This window comes from Peromyscus eremicus, chromosome 8a (genome assembly GCF_949786415.1).
Source record: "Peromyscus eremicus chromosome 8a, PerEre_H2_v1, whole genome shotgun sequence".
Lineage (NCBI taxonomy): Eukaryota > Metazoa > Chordata > Mammalia > Rodentia > Cricetidae > Peromyscus > Peromyscus eremicus.
Window position 1 is genome coordinate 38,585,218 of NC_081423.1, and position 18,795 is coordinate 38,604,012.

The 18,795-nt window shown below is 48.6% G+C and overlaps 1 protein-coding gene across 1 annotated transcript; it reads right to left on the reverse strand.

The window, feature by feature from the left end:
• Positions 1-430: 430 nt before the first annotated feature.
• On the reverse strand, positions 431-16,101 carry Atox1 (antioxidant 1 copper chaperone). Its single transcript, XM_059269340.1, has 4 exons — positions 15,922-16,101; positions 7,200-7,275; positions 3,734-3,896; positions 431-584 (listed from the first exon to the last, which is right to left on the reverse strand). The coding sequence occupies exons 1-3, from the start codon at positions 15,925-15,927 to the stop codon at positions 3,772-3,774; spliced, it is 207 nt and encodes a 68-aa protein (XP_059125323.1). The 5' UTR covers positions 15,928-16,101; the 3' UTR covers positions 431-584; positions 3,734-3,771.
• Positions 16,102-18,795: the final 2,694 nt, after the last annotated feature.

Sequence of the window (18,795 nt, forward strand, 5' to 3'; positions counted from 1 at the left end):
TCTCCTTGACCCACGAAATATGTACAAGTTAGTGAGTAGTGGATGCTTGCTGCAGGATTTCTCTACTCCAAATAGTTCACACACTCTCTGGTTCATTTTGTAACTGCCACCATCACAGACATTTGTGGAAGGCACTGTTCTCTCCCAGGCCTTGAGCACTGAGAGGGTAAGCAGACCAGCAGGGAGGTGCTGGAGCCAAACCCTGCTGGGGCAGCCGTTCTTCAGGGGCTTCCCAGCTAACTGCTTCAGAGACTCATTGTTATTCCCATTACAGAGAGGCCCAGAGAGGGCAGTGGGCTGCTCAAGATCACACAGCCGAGAATGGACATGTGATGGGCCCCTGACCTCGAATGGGAGGCTCTAGCAACCTAGGCAAACACAACAGCAGCTTGTAGGTGAGCAAGCAGTACCAAGAACACACAATAGACACTTCTTCAATAAATGCAGCTTGACTTTATTGCAGGGAAGCCGGCAGGGAGCCGGCAGGGAGCCGGCAGGGGAGGGCCTGTCTGGGCAGGAACTCCATGGCTGAGCTGGACTGAGCAGTTGGTGTTCCAAATCTGCAGGGAGACCAGATCAACGGCCTAGGAGAGAGGGAAAATTAGACGGATCAATGGCGCCACCTACTGTGCATGGGAAACACTGTACCTCAGTCTCTGGATTCCTCTCTGTACTGCCCATGGTAATTGGTGTATGCGCAGGTAAAACTTTGAATGCTACAAAGTAACCAGATCTGCTAACTCTGGGTCTCGGTGAAGGGCAAGAGCAGACTCCTTCCATACAGAGCTTAGACATGTTTGATACCTCCCAGGAGAACCTGGCTTGGTGGCAGACTTCTGTAATACCAGCACTGTGGAGGTAGAAGCTGGAGGATCAGGAGTTCCAGGCCAGCCTGAGCTACAAGAACCCTTAAAACAACAACACAACAACAACAACAAAAACCCAACAAAAACAGGCATGATGATGGTGATACAAGCCGGTACTTCCAGTCTGGGGAGGTGAAGACAGGATGATCAGAAATTCAAGACCATTTTCACTAAATCTTGAGTTCAGGGCTAGCCTAGGCTACCCTATCTCAAGTGAGCAGGCAAGTAAATAAACACACTGTATGATTCCCTTTGTAGAAAGTCTCTAAGCTAGCCAGAGGGTCGAGGAGCAGACTGGCGTCGTCAGAGGAAGTAGTGAGGGTGACCGGGCAACCAGTGCTTGACAGACATGAGGTGTTTGTATCAGATAATGAAAATGTTCTGAAGTAGGTACCAGTGTGCCCATGCTCCACCGTTATTTACAAGAGTTTCTGTGTCTAGACCATGTCCAAACTGCAGGTGGGCACGGGCCACTCTACCTTCCAGTCCTTACCCACAGAGATCATGCTTATCAAATATAATCTCTCCCCCCAAAAAAATTAAACAGAACATTTTTATTAGTATGGTGCAGGTGTGGGGGCCACCATATGTGTGTGTAGGTCAGAGGACGAGTTTGTTCTCTCCTTCCATCTTGTGTGGATTCTGGAGATCAAACTCCGGGCACCAGGCTTGCACACAGGTGCCGTTACCCACTGAGCCGTCTTCCTGGCCCCAAATACAATCTTACACAGAGAAGCTGGGGATGGGGGCTCCCATCAGTAACCACAGCATTTGAGGGCCTAGGGCAGGATTGTTGCAAATTCCAGATGGTTTAGGCTACACAATGAGGCCCCGTTTCAAAAATGATTTCTAAAAATTAAAACTAACAGAACCCAAACAAACAAAGAAAAACTTTAGCCAGGCGATGGTGGTGCACGCCTTTAATCCCAGTACTCGGGAGGCAGAGCCAGGCGGATCTCTGTGAGTTCGAGGCCAGCCTGGACTACAGAGTGAGTTCCAGGAAAGGCACCAAAACTACAGAGAGAAACCCTGTCTCGAAAAACCAAAACCAAAAAAAAAAAAAAAAGAAAAATTTTACATGGATGTCCAAACACGACAGGGTTGTTTGAAAGAGATGGAGGCCAGTGGCCCACCCTCACCTGACCTACAAAGCCCAAGGATGGAGGAACCATGCTGGATGCGCAGGTCCGAAGCATGGCAGAAACTGCTGGCATTGTTATCCCATTACAGGACAAATCTTAAAGAGGCTGCACAGGGATCCAAAAAGGCAGTGGGACAGAGTGGAGGGTCCACCCACTTCCCAGATCCGATCTCAGGCAACTCAAAAATGTCCCAGTCTGGAATGAGAACAGAGCTGGCCCCTGAACCCCAGACTCCTTGCTGTTCACATTGGCTTGTTCCTGGCCATGGAGAACATGGCTTTTATTTATTGTGTTGAATGTGTTTAGTCAGAGGACAACCTGAGGGACTCAGTTCTCTCCATCACGTGGGTCCTGGAGATTGAATTCAGGTTGTCAGTCAGGCTCAGCAGCAGGCACCTTCACCTGCTGAACCATCTTCTGGCCTTGTTTTTTTTTATTATTATTATTATTATTATTATTATTATTATTATTGTTGTTATTATTATTATTTTTTTGGCATTATTATTTTATTTTGACAGGATGTCTCTGTGTAACCCACGTTAGCCTTGACTTCCTGCTCCTCCTCTCTCGCCTTAGCCTCCTGTGAACTGGCTCATCCGTGTCTTTTAATTTGCTGGGATGTCACCATACACACAGAACACAGGGCTTGGGTTGCAAATGCTCACATATGAGGAAGAAGGAGGCTCTACTAAAAGGGGACCCTCCTACCCCCAGTTGATTACAGCTGACATATGCTAGGGGCTCTCACGGGTCACTTTTAGGGTCAGCGATACTGTAACCACCACTCGGGAATGCTCACACAGGAGTCCTGGCTTGTTCCGGCCTCTGCCACCCACCTGTCTGGACTCTGGTCAGGTCATGTCCATTCACCAGGCCTCATTTTTCTCAGTTCCAGAGAGGGTACAAACCACCAACGAAGTGGCTGTCCTAATTCGTGGGTCAGATGCAATGCACAGGAAGTGAGACTGCTGGGCACAGTGGGAAGAACGGCTGGATGGCCAGGTGAGGTCTGTTCAGCAGGGAAGGCACTGGCCCTGGGCCACTTCCTGCCTCCCTGGGACCCACAAAGGGGAAGGAAGAGAGCTCAGATGAGCCATTGATTCTGCACCGGGCTGGGCTAGAGGCACATCCAACTCCCAGCAGAAGGAAAGGCAGGGTGAGGATGAACTCCTGAACAAGAGTGCAAGGCTCAGGACACGGGTCAACTGTGAAGGGACAGTCACTTCACCAAAGCAAGAGGCTCTCCATTCCAAGAAGGTCAGATACTCTAAACTTAGACCCTGCTGACCAGGCAAGGTGGCCCTGAAGTTCCAGAAGGGACTCTGGGAACATAACACGGAGCTCTGTCTACTCACTGGAGGTCATCAAGACTCCTGAGCTTCTGGTTTGTCTGGACAGTGATGATGTACTTGTGACCCTTCCAGAGGTGGGCAGTGGGCTGAACACATCAGGGCCCCCTCCCACCTCACTTAAGAAGCCCAAGTTCAGGCTGAGCACCTCAAATCCAGGAAACTTCCTGAGTGCCAACTCAATGGCAAAAATGTTTAGGGTTTTCCTATTATTGATGCCCTTCAGGTGAGGTTAGGCAAAGGTTCTAAATCCCAGAGAAACTGCAATCTGAACTGCTTCTGGGCCCAAGCCTTTCAGGTGAAGGATTTGTAACCCATGGGACCCCTGGAAAAGCAACAAGCTTGTACAAGGAAGGCTGGGGCCTCACCCACCTACCTCTTTAGTACTTCCAGAGGGACTGGCCCAGGTCCTGGCTACTTGGGGCCGAGGTAGGACACGGCCTTTCCTGTTTTGTTGAGCGTGGCCAGCAGGGTGTCTGTGCTGTGCTCAGACTCAATGCAGACCTTCTTGTTGGGCAAGTCAATGTTGAACTCCACTCCTGCAGGAAGAAGGAAACTGGGATGTGGGAGCGGAAAGCAGGATCCCTCCACCCACTGAACAAAGAGGTCAACCTCCCTAATTATTCCGGTAACGCCAGGCCCCTCTCCTGGAGCCAGGGAGCAGCAAGCTCCTTCTGTTTTAGGCACCCTGAGCATGGCAAGCTCTGCTGCAGGCTCCTCTGTGTGTGAGGGGTTTTGGCGATAGGGATTGAACTCAAGACCTTAAGCATAAGCAAGCACACCACTTCTAAGCTATTTCCTCAGCCCTCTGAGTTTTCTTCTCTCTTTCCTCCCTTTCCTTCCCTCCTTCCATCAGCTCCCCCAGGCAACCCCCCCCCCCCAACATGACCATCACTCTAGTACCTCACTTTCCTACACTCATGCTAACCTTCCAATTTAGCAATACAGAGCTACTGGTACCCAGGGTATCAAAACATGCCAAGCAAGCACTCCATCACCGAGTTCCATCCCCAGGCCTTCTTTTTTTTTTTTTTTTTCGAGACAGGGTTTCTCTGTGTAGCTTTGCCCCTGTCCTGGAACTCACTTGGTAGCCCAGGCTGGCCTCAAACTCACAGAGATCCGCCTGGCTCTGCCTCCCGAGTGCTGGGATTAAAGGCGTGAGCCACCACCGCCCGGCCCCAGGCCTTCTTATACATTTTATTTTGAGGCAGTCTCATTAAGTTACCCAGGGTAGCCTTGAACTCACTCCACAGACCAGGGAGGCCTGAGTTTATGATTTTCCTGCCTCAGCTTCCTGCTTAGTGTGGAGACAGGCCTGGCTTCCTCCCTTGCTTTTCAACAGTTCCCTGTCTTTCCAGTGTGGTGTCTCCACATCTGCCCACGGACTCAATCCTTCCTAGGACAGGGGATCAGTTCTGCCTGCCCAATACCATTCTATAGCCAGTGCACCCAAGCCCACCTGGCCACACCCATGAAATACTTCCACACCATGAATCAGAGGAGAACTGTGGGGCACAGGTGGGATGGTAAGAGCCATTGCCAAACTGCCTTCCTACGGTCCAGCCCCTACTCCCACCACAAAACAACATCCACAATGCTCTCCTCTAAAATGGTGTGCCAATGAAAAGGCCCCTGTGGCTATGGTCAGGACCATTACAGGCCTTGGCTTTCCCAGCTGTCAACTAAAGGGGTTGGGGTTGGCCTCAACGCCTTTTCTTGCCCAAGTCACCCATTAGTCTGACTACCCAGGTCCTAAGCACTCAAAACACCTTGGCTGTCTTGCAGAGGCCAAGAAGGAGTACTGCTTACTGGCTCGCTTTGCTCCTCATGAGCTAGGCCCTCCCACACCAATTGTTATCAAGAAAATGCACCAGAGACTTACCCATAGGCCAGTCTGGTGGGGTCATTTTCTCAATTAAGGTTCCTGCTGGCCAGGCAGTGGTGGCGCATGCTTTTAATCCCAGCACTCGGGAGGCAGAGGCAGGCAGATCTCTGTGAGTTCAAGGCCAGCCTGGGCTACAAAGTGAGTTCCAGGACAGGCTCCAAAAGCTACACAGAGAAAAAAATAATAATAAAAAAAAAAATAGGGTTTCCGCTGCCCACATGACTCTAGCTTGTGTCAAGTTGATATGAACTAGCCAGCACAGGGATAAACTTATCAAAGGAAAGGCCCCTCAGTCCCAGCAGGGCTGTTCAGCACATGGTGCAGGGCATGATTGCAATCTCTGAATCTACATATAACAAAAAGTTACTGACAGTTGTGAGCTGCCAAGAGGGAGCTGGGAATTGAACCCGGGTCCTTTGGAAGAGCAGTCAGTGCTCTTAACCTTTGAGCTATCTCTTCAGCATACCCTATTCCATTTCTGAAGCATCTCCGGCATATGCTGATATGGACTGACATTCTCAGATCATAGCTGGGGATGCCCAAACCCAGGGGAGGGAAGCCCATGGCCTTGTGGGATGTTAGCAGCCAGGTTCTCCTTGATGTCTCAGATTCCTGTGAGCAGATATTTCAGTGTAGCTGGGTGTGGTGGCTCATGCCTGGAACCCCAGAACTCATGACACTGAGGCAGGAAGACTTAATGGTTTGAAGCCTACCCTGGGCTACTCATGGTGAATTCCAGGCCAGCCTGGGCTACCATGGGAGACCATGTCTTAAAAACAAAAAGAAAACATAAAAAGAAGCTATTCCAGCTCCCAAAGCTCAGAATGGAGTCCCTGAGCCACTGACTTACTCTCACTGTGGGACTTGGTCAAGGTACTTCCCCTCGGGCACTGGTGTCGTCAGCCTCACCCCGCCTTGCAAAAGTCACACCACTTTGTTGACTGACCATGTGTGACAGTCTCAACACTCAGTGGTATTGTTTCCCTAGGTTTTATTTATTTATGATTTGTAGAGATAGGGTCTCTCTCCAGGCTAGCCTCAAATCCATGGCAATGCCTAGTTTGTCTCGGCTGGGATTACAAGTATGAGCGGCACACCCAACTTTGCTGTAATAAACTTGTTATTATTTTTATGCTACTCAAGCCCTTTATTTCTCAGCTGCACCCCCAGCCTCTGGTCATTTTTACTTTCAGACAAGGTCTCCCTAAATTGTCCAGGCTGGCCTAAAACTTTTGATTTGGGTTTACTGGGATGCACCTCCAGGCCTGGCTATTGTTAATCTGTATATGATGTTACACTGCAGATCACCAACATACTAATATAATACCTCCAGGGCCCCAGAGCTTGGTGGTGTGGCCAAATCCCAGCTCTGCCCTGCTGGCTTTGTAAATCCAGCCACGTCATTGACCTCTAGACAGTTCTTGCCTTCATAAAAGAAGACAGTCGCTTCGCAGTGGTGGTGTGTGCCTGCAACTCTAGCGAGGATGGATGATGGAGTCCATGACCACCAGCCTGGGCTACACAGAGATCCCAAAGAGGGAGAGGAGAGGTGAAAAAATGGACAACAAAATAGACTTGTATACGGTAGCATGGTGGCACATGTTTGTAATTCCAGCACTTAGAAGGCAGAGGCAGAAGGATTATCGCAAATCTAGCCGCAGCCTCTTCTATATGGTGCATTCCGGGACAGCCAGGGCTACGTAGCAAGACTTTGTCTCAAAAACAAGACTGAACTAGGAGGGGAGGAGCGTAGTGAATGAAAGAAACCTGAGGTGGCTGCAGTGAGGTGCAGGACTTCTCCACATAAGCCACTGAGCAGAGGCCAAGGTGTGCACGGGGCCCTCCACACACTTCAGTACCAGCTGACCTGCAGCCGATCCTGGTAGGTCTCATGTATCTGAACACGACTCCCCACGTAACCATCTCCCCATCCCATCCCCAAGGGAGAGCCACTCACCTCCCAGCTTGTTGAGGACTCGGGAGACAGCATCAGCACATCCCCCGCAGGTCATATCCACGGAGAACTCGTGCTTCTGCAAGAAAGGGAGGTGTGAGTCAGGCCCTGCAGTGACCCATACACAGTCTGAGGGGCTACTTGGGCTGACAGGGAGCACAGAGAGCGGGCACAGTCCCACTGGAAGCCTGTCTGTGAACCTAGTCTAGTCAGCAGAGGAGGGATGCAGGGTTTCTGTGTATCACAGGCTGTACCAACAGAGACAGCCTCCATGATGCCTTTTGAAGGCCTGGCACAGGATCAACAGATTCAGGTCTGTGAAAGAAGCTCTTTTCCAGTTCGCCCTTGAGATGACTGCCTCTCGTATGAGCTGTGACCCCACTCTCAGCAGAACTAATCTGGGACCTGGTTCTGTATCAGAACATTAGTTTCCACATTGGAGTCACGGGAGCTCAGCAGCCTGGATCGGGACATCAATGATGCCAACAGGCAGGATACTCAGGTATGTGGCCAGCCACCACTGCTCTGACCCAAGTACCTCCTGCTCAAAGGTAGCACCAGGAAGGGAGAGGGTTCCCTGGGCTCCCCAGAACACTGGAGGCAGGTGGGAAGGGATCCTAGGTTCCCACACTCTCCAAGATATCTAACAAGTCAAGGCAGGCAAGTGTCTAAAAGACTGTGCTTCTGTTCAAGCACAGATATTCACTGTTGCACCCCAAATACTGGGAACAGCAGCAGGCACAGAGGAGGGGCGTCGCCCATTTTATGAGTGAGTCGATGATCAACATCACTTCTGGACAATGCCTGGGTCTCTGGCTGTTTTCAGAAGGACTGTGCCAATAATCCCTTCCCTCACAATATCTGGAAATGAGAACATCTGGGCTCCAACACTTGCAACTTGTATGACCTCAGTAGCTTAACTCACGGGGTACCAGTCCCTTCTCCAGGCTGAAGAAAGGGACAAACACAGGATTTGACATGTGGCAGCCAGGTTCCATTGTGACCTCCATCTTCTCTGCCTCCTGGTATTTATGCTCTTGAGAGTTCATTCCATAACATCCCAGCGTAAGCCTGTGTGTATTCAACATAAGGCTGAAGCACCATTATATGACTAAGCTGGTCACAATGCCAGCTTCTGCCCGGCTCCCTTCTCAGGTCATTCTGGAGCCAGCCAGCTGCCATGTTAAAGGACACTCTACTATTCACCCAGAGGTCTACCTGGTGAGAAGCAGAGTCTCCAAAGTCAAAGTCAAGGAGTGCACCAGCCCAGCTGGGCCAGCCTCTGTCCTGCACTGTTGTTCCATAAGTCCCCAAGCCTAGTCACTCTGCTCAGCCACTCCCAGGTCCTGACTCTAGGTTTGGGGATAAATATTAGAGGACAATAGATAGCTAATAGGTTAATAAAATGAGCTGGGAGGTGGTGGCGCATGCCTTTGATCTCAGCACTTGGGAGGCAGAGCCAGGCGGATCTCTGTGAGTTTGAGGCCAGCCTGGTCTATAGAGCAAGATCCAGGACAGGCACCAAAACAACACAGAGAGACCCTGTCTGGGAGGGAGGGGACCCAAAAAATAAAAAATTAAAAGATTATCGGACTAGATGCCTCTACGTGAAAGTAACTGGATGATAATTATGATAATTATTTTCTTCCATTTCTCTCTTGCTTTTGGAAAACAATGTCTTGGCCCCAGGAATGTGATTCAGTGGTACACTGCTTGCATGGAGTGTGCAAGACCCTGGGTTTACTTCCCAGTACTGAGACAGCCAAGCATAAGGAATGGCTTGGGCTATACACAACTGTCTCTTGACAGTGAACCTAGCAGCCTGTTAGCAACCCAAGACTGACTCTCATACTTGCTTTAAGCATTGGAAGTAAGTTACTCCCCTCAGCAATCCCTGATTTCCCCATTTCCATCCAAACGTCCTGAACCACAATCTGGAAACTATTAGCAATGGGCTGATCTGGCTTAGACTGCTTTGGAGTGCTCGCACAATGGGGTAAACTGTCCTTGAAGTGAAATTTCAGAGGATTCCTTATTTACCACCCTACACCTATGCGTAATTGGGTATACATATGATTCCAATCAGATGCATCAGGTGGGCGGTCATGGTGCACACCTTTGTTTCCAGCACTCGGGGGGCAAAGGCAGGCAGATCTCTGAGTTTGAGGCCAGCCTAGTCTACACAGAGAAACCCTGTCTTGAAAAATCCAAGTCAGTCAGTATAGAGAAGTGACCAAATTATAGCCCCAGCAAACAAATTCCCCCTTCTCTTGAATCCCATAAAAGGAAGCCCCAAACAATAAGTAGGGCCCTTGAGTACCCTCACGCAATGGCAGACTGCTCTGCTGCAGTATATTCTGACCTGTTTTGTGTATTGCTGTTTTGACTAGTTTCATTGCTACTTTGTGATCTATGTGCACCTTTACTTTTTAATTCTTTGAAGATGCTAAAAGCATAGAAACACCCAGCTTAGACCACAACCACCAGTAACAGTACTGCAAACAATAACCAAGCAATGGCTTTCCCATGCTTTCTTTCCTGCTTTTTTTAAATTCATCTATTTATTTTGTATACAGTGTTCTGCCTGCATGTATACCTATGCACTAGAAGAGGGTACCAGATCTCATGATGGTGGTGCTGTTGCCGCTGCTTTGAGGACAGGGTCTCATTAATGTAGACCAGGCTAGCCTGGAACTCACTATGCAGGCCACCCTGGGCCTTTAAACTATCTTCCTGCCTCAGAATCTCAAGTACTGTATAAACAGGTGCCCAACAGCATACCCAAATTGAATTCCCCATGAAGCTCATCAAAATATCTCTAGGACAGGCTGAGTGTTCTTTATCTGAGTGCTTGGGAGCAGAAATGTCCCTCATTAGGGAATATTTGCATACACATAATGAGGTATCTTGGGAATGGGATGAGTCTAAACATGAATCATATTTATACACACAGACTGAAGGTAATTTCATGCAAAGTTTTTCTTTTTTCTTTTTTTTTTTTTCTTCAAGACAGGGTTTCTCTGTGTAGCTTTGTGCCTTTCCTGGGACTCACTTGGTAGCCCAGGCTGGCCTTGAACTCACAGAGATCCGCCTGGCTCTGCCTCCCGAGTGCTGGGATTAAAGGCGTGCGCCACCACCGCCAGGCTCATGCAAAGTTTTTAATGCACCATGTTTGGGCACACACTACTTGTTGCATCAGACTCTGGCTGGTCAGAAACTCCCTATGTAAATCATGCTGGCCACAAACTCACAGCGATCTGCCTGCCTCTGCCTCTTGAGTGCTGGGGTTAAAGTCATACACTACCCCAGCACTCAAGAGGCAGAGGCAGGCAGATCGCTGTGAGTTCAGAAGCCAGCCTGGTTTACAAAGTGAGTTCCAGGACAGCTAGGACTGACTGTCACACAGAGAAACCCTGTCTCAAACAACAACAACAACAACATAAAAGTCATACCCTACTGTATCCAGCATACTTCTTTTTTTTTTCTTTTTTTTTTCTTTTTTTTTTTTTTTTGGTTTTTCAAGACAGGGTTTCTCTGTGTAGCTTTGCGACTTTCCTGGAACTCGCTTTGTAGACCAGGCTGGCCTCGAACTCACAGAGATTCGCCTGGCTCTGCCTCCCAAGTGCTGGGATTAAAGGCGTGCACCACCACCGCCCGGCTTAACTTTTTTTTTTTCTTTTTTTTTCCAGCATACTTCTTAGAAAAAAAAAAAGATTTATTTATTCTTTTTTCTTTCTTTCTTTCTTTCTTTTTTTTTTTTTTTGGTTTTTTGAGACAGGGTTTCTCTGTGTAGCTTTGCGCCTTTCCTGGAACTCGCTTTGTAGACCAGGCTGGCCTCGAACTCACAGAGATCCGCCTGGCTCTGCCTCCCAAGTGCTGAGATTAAAGGCGTGCGCCACCACTGCCCGGCTTATTTATTCTTTTTATGTGTATATGTGTGTGCCTTCATGAGTTTATACACATCAGGTATGTGCAGGACTGCACAGAACTCAAGAGTATGTAGCATTCCCTGGAACTGGAGTTAGAGGTAACTATGGTGAGAGGAATTGGACTTGGCGCCTGTGAGTAGCTAGTGCTCTCATCCTCTGAAGGGTGGTAGCTCAGTGTGGTAAAGAGTTTGCCTGCCATGACCTAAGTAAGGCCGGGGGTTCAATCTCCAGCACTATCAAATAAATAAATTAGGCTACCTTCCGTTTGGAAAATTACATTTGGGGACTGGAGAGATGGCTCAGCAGTTAAGAACACATACTGTTCTTCCAAAGGACCCAAGTTTGAATTCCAACATCCACATTAGCAGGCTCACAACAGCAGGCTCACTCTAGCTCCAGGGAGATCTGATGCCTTATTCTGGACTCCACAGGCACCTACACTTATGCGCACATTACCCCCCCCCCCCATATATAATATATATATAAAAAAAAAAAAAAAAGAAGCCAGGCAGTGGTGGCACACGCCTTCAATCCCACCACTTGGAAGGCAGAGGTAGGCAGATCTATGAGTTTGAGGCCAGCCTGGGCTACAGAGTGAGTTCCAGGACAGTCAGGGCTACATAGAGAAACCCTGTCTCAAAAACCCAAAACAATCAATTTTAAAAATGGTAATAAAAATAGGGCTAGAGAGATGGCTCAGTAGTTAAGACTACTTGTTTGTACTCTTCCAGAGTTCCTGAGTTTGGTTCCCTGAACCATGTCGGATAGCTCACAACCACCTGTAACTCTAACTCTAGGGGATCTGAAGCCCTCTTCTGATGTCTGCACACAAATGGCGTGGGCGCAGCACACACACACACACACAAAAATAAATCTAAAAGATATTAAGTAGATTGTACTTATTCACTTATTTACATGGGGGAGGAGTGTGTGCCATGGAATCAGTGTGGATGTCAGAGACCATGAGGCTTGGCAGCAAGCATCCTTATCAGCTGACCCAACTCGCAATCCTCAAACCCTCTTTCTGCAGTATTTTTCTAGCTGGAAAAGAGAACCATTCAGTTCCTCTCGCTGGGGCTCACTAAGGTGATTGATGATGGGTGCAAAGGTGAAAGGCTTTCTTTGCTCCACGGAACTCTTGCTGGTTTTAGAACAGCCAAGTGCCCATCCCCACATGCTGACTCTGAGTAGAAGCCCTGAAGGGGGTTTCTGAGGATAATTTTTGCTGCCCAAAGAAGTCAACAGTTAATCTGAGCTCCAAACTGAGAATTCCAACAAGGAAGTCTTTCACAGTACTGAGGTCAGAGGCCGGGCGGCAGGTCACAGGAAGCCAACATTCCAACTCAGAACTCCAACCTCCACCTACAAATTGTGCAACTAAAAACCTGAGTGAGGATGACAGAAAGTCTGCCTCATGGACAAGAGATCCAGTCCTCACAAGAGTATCTCAAGACCTGCTTCTGGATGTCTCCCAGTGCCTCTAGACCTCTGTTTTCTCTTACAAAGGGTTGTGGCTCAGTGGCAGAGCACATACACAGCATACATGGGCCTCGAATGAATTCAATCTCTAACATCACAAAACAAAACAAAATTTTAAGCGGAGCGCTGGTGGCGCACTCCTTTGATCCCAGCACTCAGGAGGCAGAGCCAGGCTGATCTCTGTGAGTTTGAGGCCAGCCTGGTCTACAGAATGAGATCCAGGACAGACACTGAAACTACATAGAGAAACCTGTCTCAAAAAACAAAAAAAAGCAAAACAAACAAAAAACCAAAACTTCAAGCCAGGTATGGCAGCTCACTTCTATAATCTCAACACTTGAGAAGCCGAGGCAGAAGGATTGCTATGAGTTTAAGGATCAGCTTCACTTATAAGCCAACCTGAGCTATAGTATGAGACCCTGTAACAAGCAAGCAAAATGAATCTCTTAAATATAATGTTTATACATTAATGAATCCTCTTAAATATAAAGTACATATTAATGTTATATGGCAAAATGTTGTATTATCACAAATACTATTACTTCAGAGAGCTAGTAAGTGGTAAAATCTTTTTTTGTTGTTTGTTTTCAAGCCAGGGTTTCTCTGTGTAGTTTTTGGTGCCTGTCCTGGATCTCACTCTGTAGACCAGGCTGGCCTTGAACTCAGAGATCCGCCTGGCTCTGCCTCCCGAGTGCTGGGATCAAAGGAGTGTGCCACCAGCGCCAGGCTTAATGTTCTTCTAGAGAATGATATTGGGTCTTTGGATGCTGGAGTCTGGATTCCTGACACTAATATCTAAGTATCTCTGATGTGCTGCACCTTTTTCTAAACACCTTGTACACTGTCTCGTTTAATAGCTACAATGATTTCATAAGGAAACTCTTGTCGGGGTACACTGCGTAGTGCAGGTCAGTTGAAAGAAGGCACTCCCTACATGAAATTTTAAGGCCTATGTGGCAGCAAGATAGTCCAGCCTCTTCTGATGGACTGAACCCCCAAAACAGCCATACAAAGGCATATTTATTGATTATTACACAAAGAATTTCCTCATACCAAGGTCCCTAATCTTAATTTACATGTCTTACTGAAGGATAGCATCGCATGCCTCCTTGACTCCAGTTTTTTATTACGTATCCTGTGCAATACATGCTAATACAAGAGCCTCAGGTGTGCCTGAGGCATCTTGTGACCAAAGTCATGGGATGGCTGCAAAGTTTCTTCAGCAAAACAATTCTACAGATCACAGGAAACAACCACTGTTTTCCATAAGGATTCTTCTCTAAAAAAAGTTGTTCATTCTAATATCTATCCCATACAGTGATTCTGCTAAACTCCTACAACATTTCCCTTCACAGGCTCTAATATCCCTTACTGGTGGCTTGCTCAGGGAAGAGAAATCTGAAACTCTGAGGGTAGGTACTGACTCAGGGAGACGCAGCTCATGCAGGGCCGGGGTTGGACAGAGTACACTGAGGTCCATGTTAAAACGGGCTGGAAGCCCGCCCACACAGTTCTACCCCACTTGTCCTACATGTATAGAAAAGTTACCATGCCTTGGGGACAGGATGGGTCCCTGGGCTGTGTTATATATTTTGATGACATAATTCTAGTTAATACCAACCACAGCCCTGCAAGTTCTGCTTTCAGTCCCTATTTTACAGAGGAAGAGATAAAGGCACAGAGAGGCAGAACAACCTGCCTGGGGTTGCCCAGCCGGAAAGCCAAGGGCACAGACTTTCAGGTTTCTGGGTTAAGCTTTGGTCTGCAAACCATCTTGGTTAAGATTCATTTCCCAGCACTCGGGAGGCAGAGGCAGGCGGATCTCTGTGAGTTCGAGGCCAGCCTGGGCTACAAAGTTCCAGGAAAGGTGCAAAGCTACACAGAGAAACCCTGTCTTAAAAACAACAACAACAACAACAACAACCAAACGCCCCCCCCCCCAAAAAAAAAAAAAGATTCATTTCCCTGGCTAGACTGGAGGCAACACTTGACCAAGACCTCTGCCTTTAGCTGTTGTTCATTTTTTTTTTTTTTTTCCGAGACAGGGGCTCCTCTGTGTAGCTTTGCACCTTTTCTGGAACTTACTCTGTAGCCCAGGCTGGCCTCGAACTCACAGAGATCCGCCTGCCTCTGGGATTAAAGGAGTGAGCCACCGCTGCCTGATGCTCACTGTTGGTCTTGAGATAAGGTGTCTACTATATGTCTCACTCCCATCAAAGTCCCTAGAGGCAGACACAGAATAGAGGGGTCCTCAAACTTTTTTTTTTTTTTTTTTTCTCCACTGCTGCCTTCTGGAGAGCCTGGCAGCCTCCACTCTGGGATCCCAGGGTCATGAATGATTCTCACACAGCAGGCAGACAGGCTTGACTGGTAGGATGGATTTTTATCAAGTCTTTTGTCTGTGCTTTGTGCGATCAGAGGAAAGGTCTCAAGAAATGACACCTGAGGTTTAAGACTGCATCAGGAGGGAGCCTCGGGTTCACTCACGGAAGATAATCTGCTAAAACATTCAATACCCGCGGGAGACCTCTGGGTTCAGAGGCACCAGGAGGAAAATGCTGCCGACCAAATCCCTAACCATTATCTCAGGAACTCAACTGGGATCAGAGCTTCCCTTCAAGCCAGTACAACTGGTTTTGCCCAGCACTTCCCAGTCGGCCTGGCCTCATCCTGGATCCTACCTAGCTAGCTCCCAACAATAAAGGCTTTCCAACAAACACTGGGCTTTTCCTTCTCTTCTTGTGTAATGTGTCAAAGGCCTTTATTTAACTAAGCGATGAGGTTAGAAGCCACCATGCATAGGAGTGGGTGAGTTCAAAGGCAAGATAAGCGTTGCTCTCGGCTCCCGAAACTCTGCTCCGAGGTTTGGGAACTCATGGCTGGAAAGGAAGAAAGTATCCTTTCGGTTCAATGTTGCCCAGTGCTCAAGTGGATGCGGCCAGAGCGGGCTGGGGAGGTGGAGCGAGACCTGATTCTCTGAAAACCCGCCAGCTCTGCTGCAGGGGCATGCATGTGGAAAGGGCAGGTACGGAGTTCTCTGCCCCACCTCCCGGCTTCAGTTTCCCCATCATGCAGGGAGAGTTGGGACTGCCCCTCGAAAGACTCCCCGGAGAGATCTTGAGGCCTGTGTTCTCCATCACAGTGCTCTCTGCAGCTTTCCCGAGGGTCGCGAAGCTGGAGAGTCGATGCGGAGAGTCAACTGAGGAACCACTGCAGCTCCGGCGACCGCCTGCGCCTTAACAGCAGCGTCTGGCCGGGCAGCGGTGCATCGGGCTGGAGACAACGGTTCGCACGGGCGGAGCGGCGAGGCCACTTACCGGCATGACTGAAGCAGCACGGGAAACGACGGCAGCGACGACTGGAGCGCTGGAGCGCCTCTCCGGTACAGCAACGCGGATCTTCCGGAGAGCGTTCTTGGAAGCCCTACCTTTAGGCCGACCCAGCCTCGGCTAGGCCCCGCCCTAGGGCTGGGCTCCGCTTAGTCCCCGCCCCTTCCGGGTTCAGCCACGGCAAGGCCCCGCCCTCTGAGGGAGGCTCTGCTTAGTTCCCGTCCCTTCTGCCAACTGGGCTGGCCTTCACCGAGTTCCCGCCTCTTTCTAGCCTGGATATATTAGGCCCCGCCTCTTTGGAACAGGTCACGAGCCCTCCGGAGGGGTGCAGAGGGATTGGATTTTTAGGTTTTTTTTTTGTTTTTTGAGACAGGGTTTCTTTTGTGTAGCCTTGTGCCTTTCCTAGGACTCACTCTGTAGCCCAGGCTGGCCTCGAACTCACAGAGATCCACCTGCCTCTGCCTCCCGAGTGCTGGGATTAAAGGCGTGCGCCACCACCGCCCATTTTTTTTTTTTTTTTTTTTGAGACCTACCCAAGACTGTCACGTGAGATCTTAGGATGCTGGGTCGTTTTCTGTGTGGGGCTAAGGAATGCAAGGCCAAGGGTCCTGGGAAGGAGGGATCCCGGCATTCCCTAAAGATACCATCTTCCTTGCTTATCACTCAGTCCCTATGCTAGAGTGGCCTGGCCTAGGGCTGCAGGCCTGTTGTTCCAGCTACTAGAGAGGCTGAGGCAGAAGGGTCCCGGGTTCAAGGCTTGCCTGGGCTGCAGAGTTCAAGGCCTTCATGGGATGTCCAGAAAACTAAGACATGGTGTCCAAGAAATAGGTCCCGTCCCCTGCACACCAGTCCCACACTGAGCTCTAATCCTCATTGGGAAGGGCACAGCCGTGGCCCACTGAGTGCAGAGTGCCTGGGCTCTGGCTGAGAAGTCTGGCTGGGAGGCTACTGGGAAAATACCTGCATCCCTCACTAAGGGAACTGATGCCACTCTCTGTCTCCTCTCCCCAGTTCTACTCTTGACTTCTAGAGAACAAGGACCTCCTGTCTATCTGTCCAGGACAGAAATGCCGCAGAGGCTGATGCAAAAGCCACAGAGCCAGTGCCAAGCACGGATGGCCCCAGACTTGTTCTGGGAGAAGTGACGCCGCCATCTTTATTTCACCTACTAATGTGAGCCTTCCTGTTACCTGCCCCTGACATGCCTCACTGACAGAGTCCCCACCTGAGGGACATGCAAGTGCTTCTGGTCTCAGTGCAGTGTTAGTGTTACAGTGACATCATATATATTGCCCTAAAATTCCATGTAGAATAAATTTGTATGTCTTATCATTTAAAGTTTTGATAGATTCAGCCAGACTGTCTCTCAAAAAAAAAAAGGGGGAGGGTGTTTTTATTTATTTATTTATTGGGTTTTCTTTTTCTTTCTTTTTTTTTAGGGTTTTTTTATTTTTATTTTTTATTTTTTTGGAGATAAGGTTTCACTATGTAGCTCTGGCTGTCCCAGAACTAGCTCTGTAGACTAGGCTGGCCTCAAACTCCAGAGATCCCCCGACATAGAATTAAAGACATGTGCCACCACTGCCCCGCTTTATTTTTTAATTTTAAAGATTACATTTACTTATTTTGTACGTGTGAGTTTTCACATGTCTGCCATGTCATGTGTTTGGAGGACAGAGGACAACTTTCACGAGTGGGTTCTCTCATGATGGGAGTTCCTGGAATCAAACTCTGGTCATTAGACAGTGGAAAAAGTTCTTGCTGGCCTGGTTTATTTTACTATTTTTTCTTTTCTTCTTTTCTTTTGATGGAGGGCGGGGAGGAGGGGAGAGAGAATGAGGTCTTACTATGTAGCTCAAGATGGGTTCAAACTTCTAATCCCAGACCCAAAGTGAAGACACACGCCTTTGATCCCAGCACTCAGGAGGCAGAGGCAGGTGGAACTCTGAAGTCCACACCAGCCTGGTCTACATATTAAGTTCCAGTCAGCCAAGGCTACATGGTGAGATCTTGTCTAAAAACAACAACAAAAAGATCTTTATATCCTGGGCCCAGGTGATGATAACAATCTGAGTTTGCTCCCCAGGTCCCCAACAGTGGAAGGACAGAATAACTACTTACTGTCCCACTGTCCTCTGGCCTCCGAGGCAGGCCACGGCTTGTGCACACCCACAAATTGAGCATGGTGATGCATGCCTGTTATCCCGGCACTTGGAAGGTGGAGACAGGAGGACCAGAAGTTAAAGGCCGGACTGTTTGGTCATGACTCAAACAAGACAACAAATTAAACAGGAAAAAAAAAAAAATCCCACAGTACCCAAGGGTACAGAATGAAAACTAAGCTTGCCTTCTCCACTGGGACAGAGTTCATCCCACTATCACTAATCATTAACTGTTTCTTGTGACTCAAATTCAATCATCACTAGGGCAAGCCCAGTGGACAGACAGGAATGGATGGTCCTGGACTACCCAGGCTGTCCAGTGTTTCCATGGCAGCCTCTGCCATGTAGTCCAGCCTTGTGCCCAGTATAATGTTCCCATTCTTCCTCCTTTACTTGCTTTCTCTTAAACACCTCTATAATAGAACCTGTAGACTGGCCCTCATCTTCTGGGTGTTTTGGTGACTATCCTTTGGAAGTGGAGGTTTTGTTGTGTCTGTTACAGTGTTATGTCTCTTTATGTAGCCAGATGTTTGGGTAGGGTTGTTTTCTTTTTCTTTTTTTCCCTTCCCTCCCTCCCTCCCTCCCTCCCTCCCTCCCTCCCTCCCTCCCTCCCTCTCTTTCTTTCTTTCTTTCTTTCTTTCTTTCTTTTTGAGGTATTCTCCCTACCAAGTCCAGGTTGGCCTTGAACTTGAGATGGTAT

Bases quoted from the DNA above. Each gene is read 5' to 3' on its own strand.
- Atox1 (XM_059269340.1), bottom strand. The intron at 3,897-7,199 runs GTGAGTGGCTCT...TTCTTCCTGCAG, and splicing joins AGTCCTCAACAAGCTGGGAG to GAGTGGAGTTCAACATTGAC.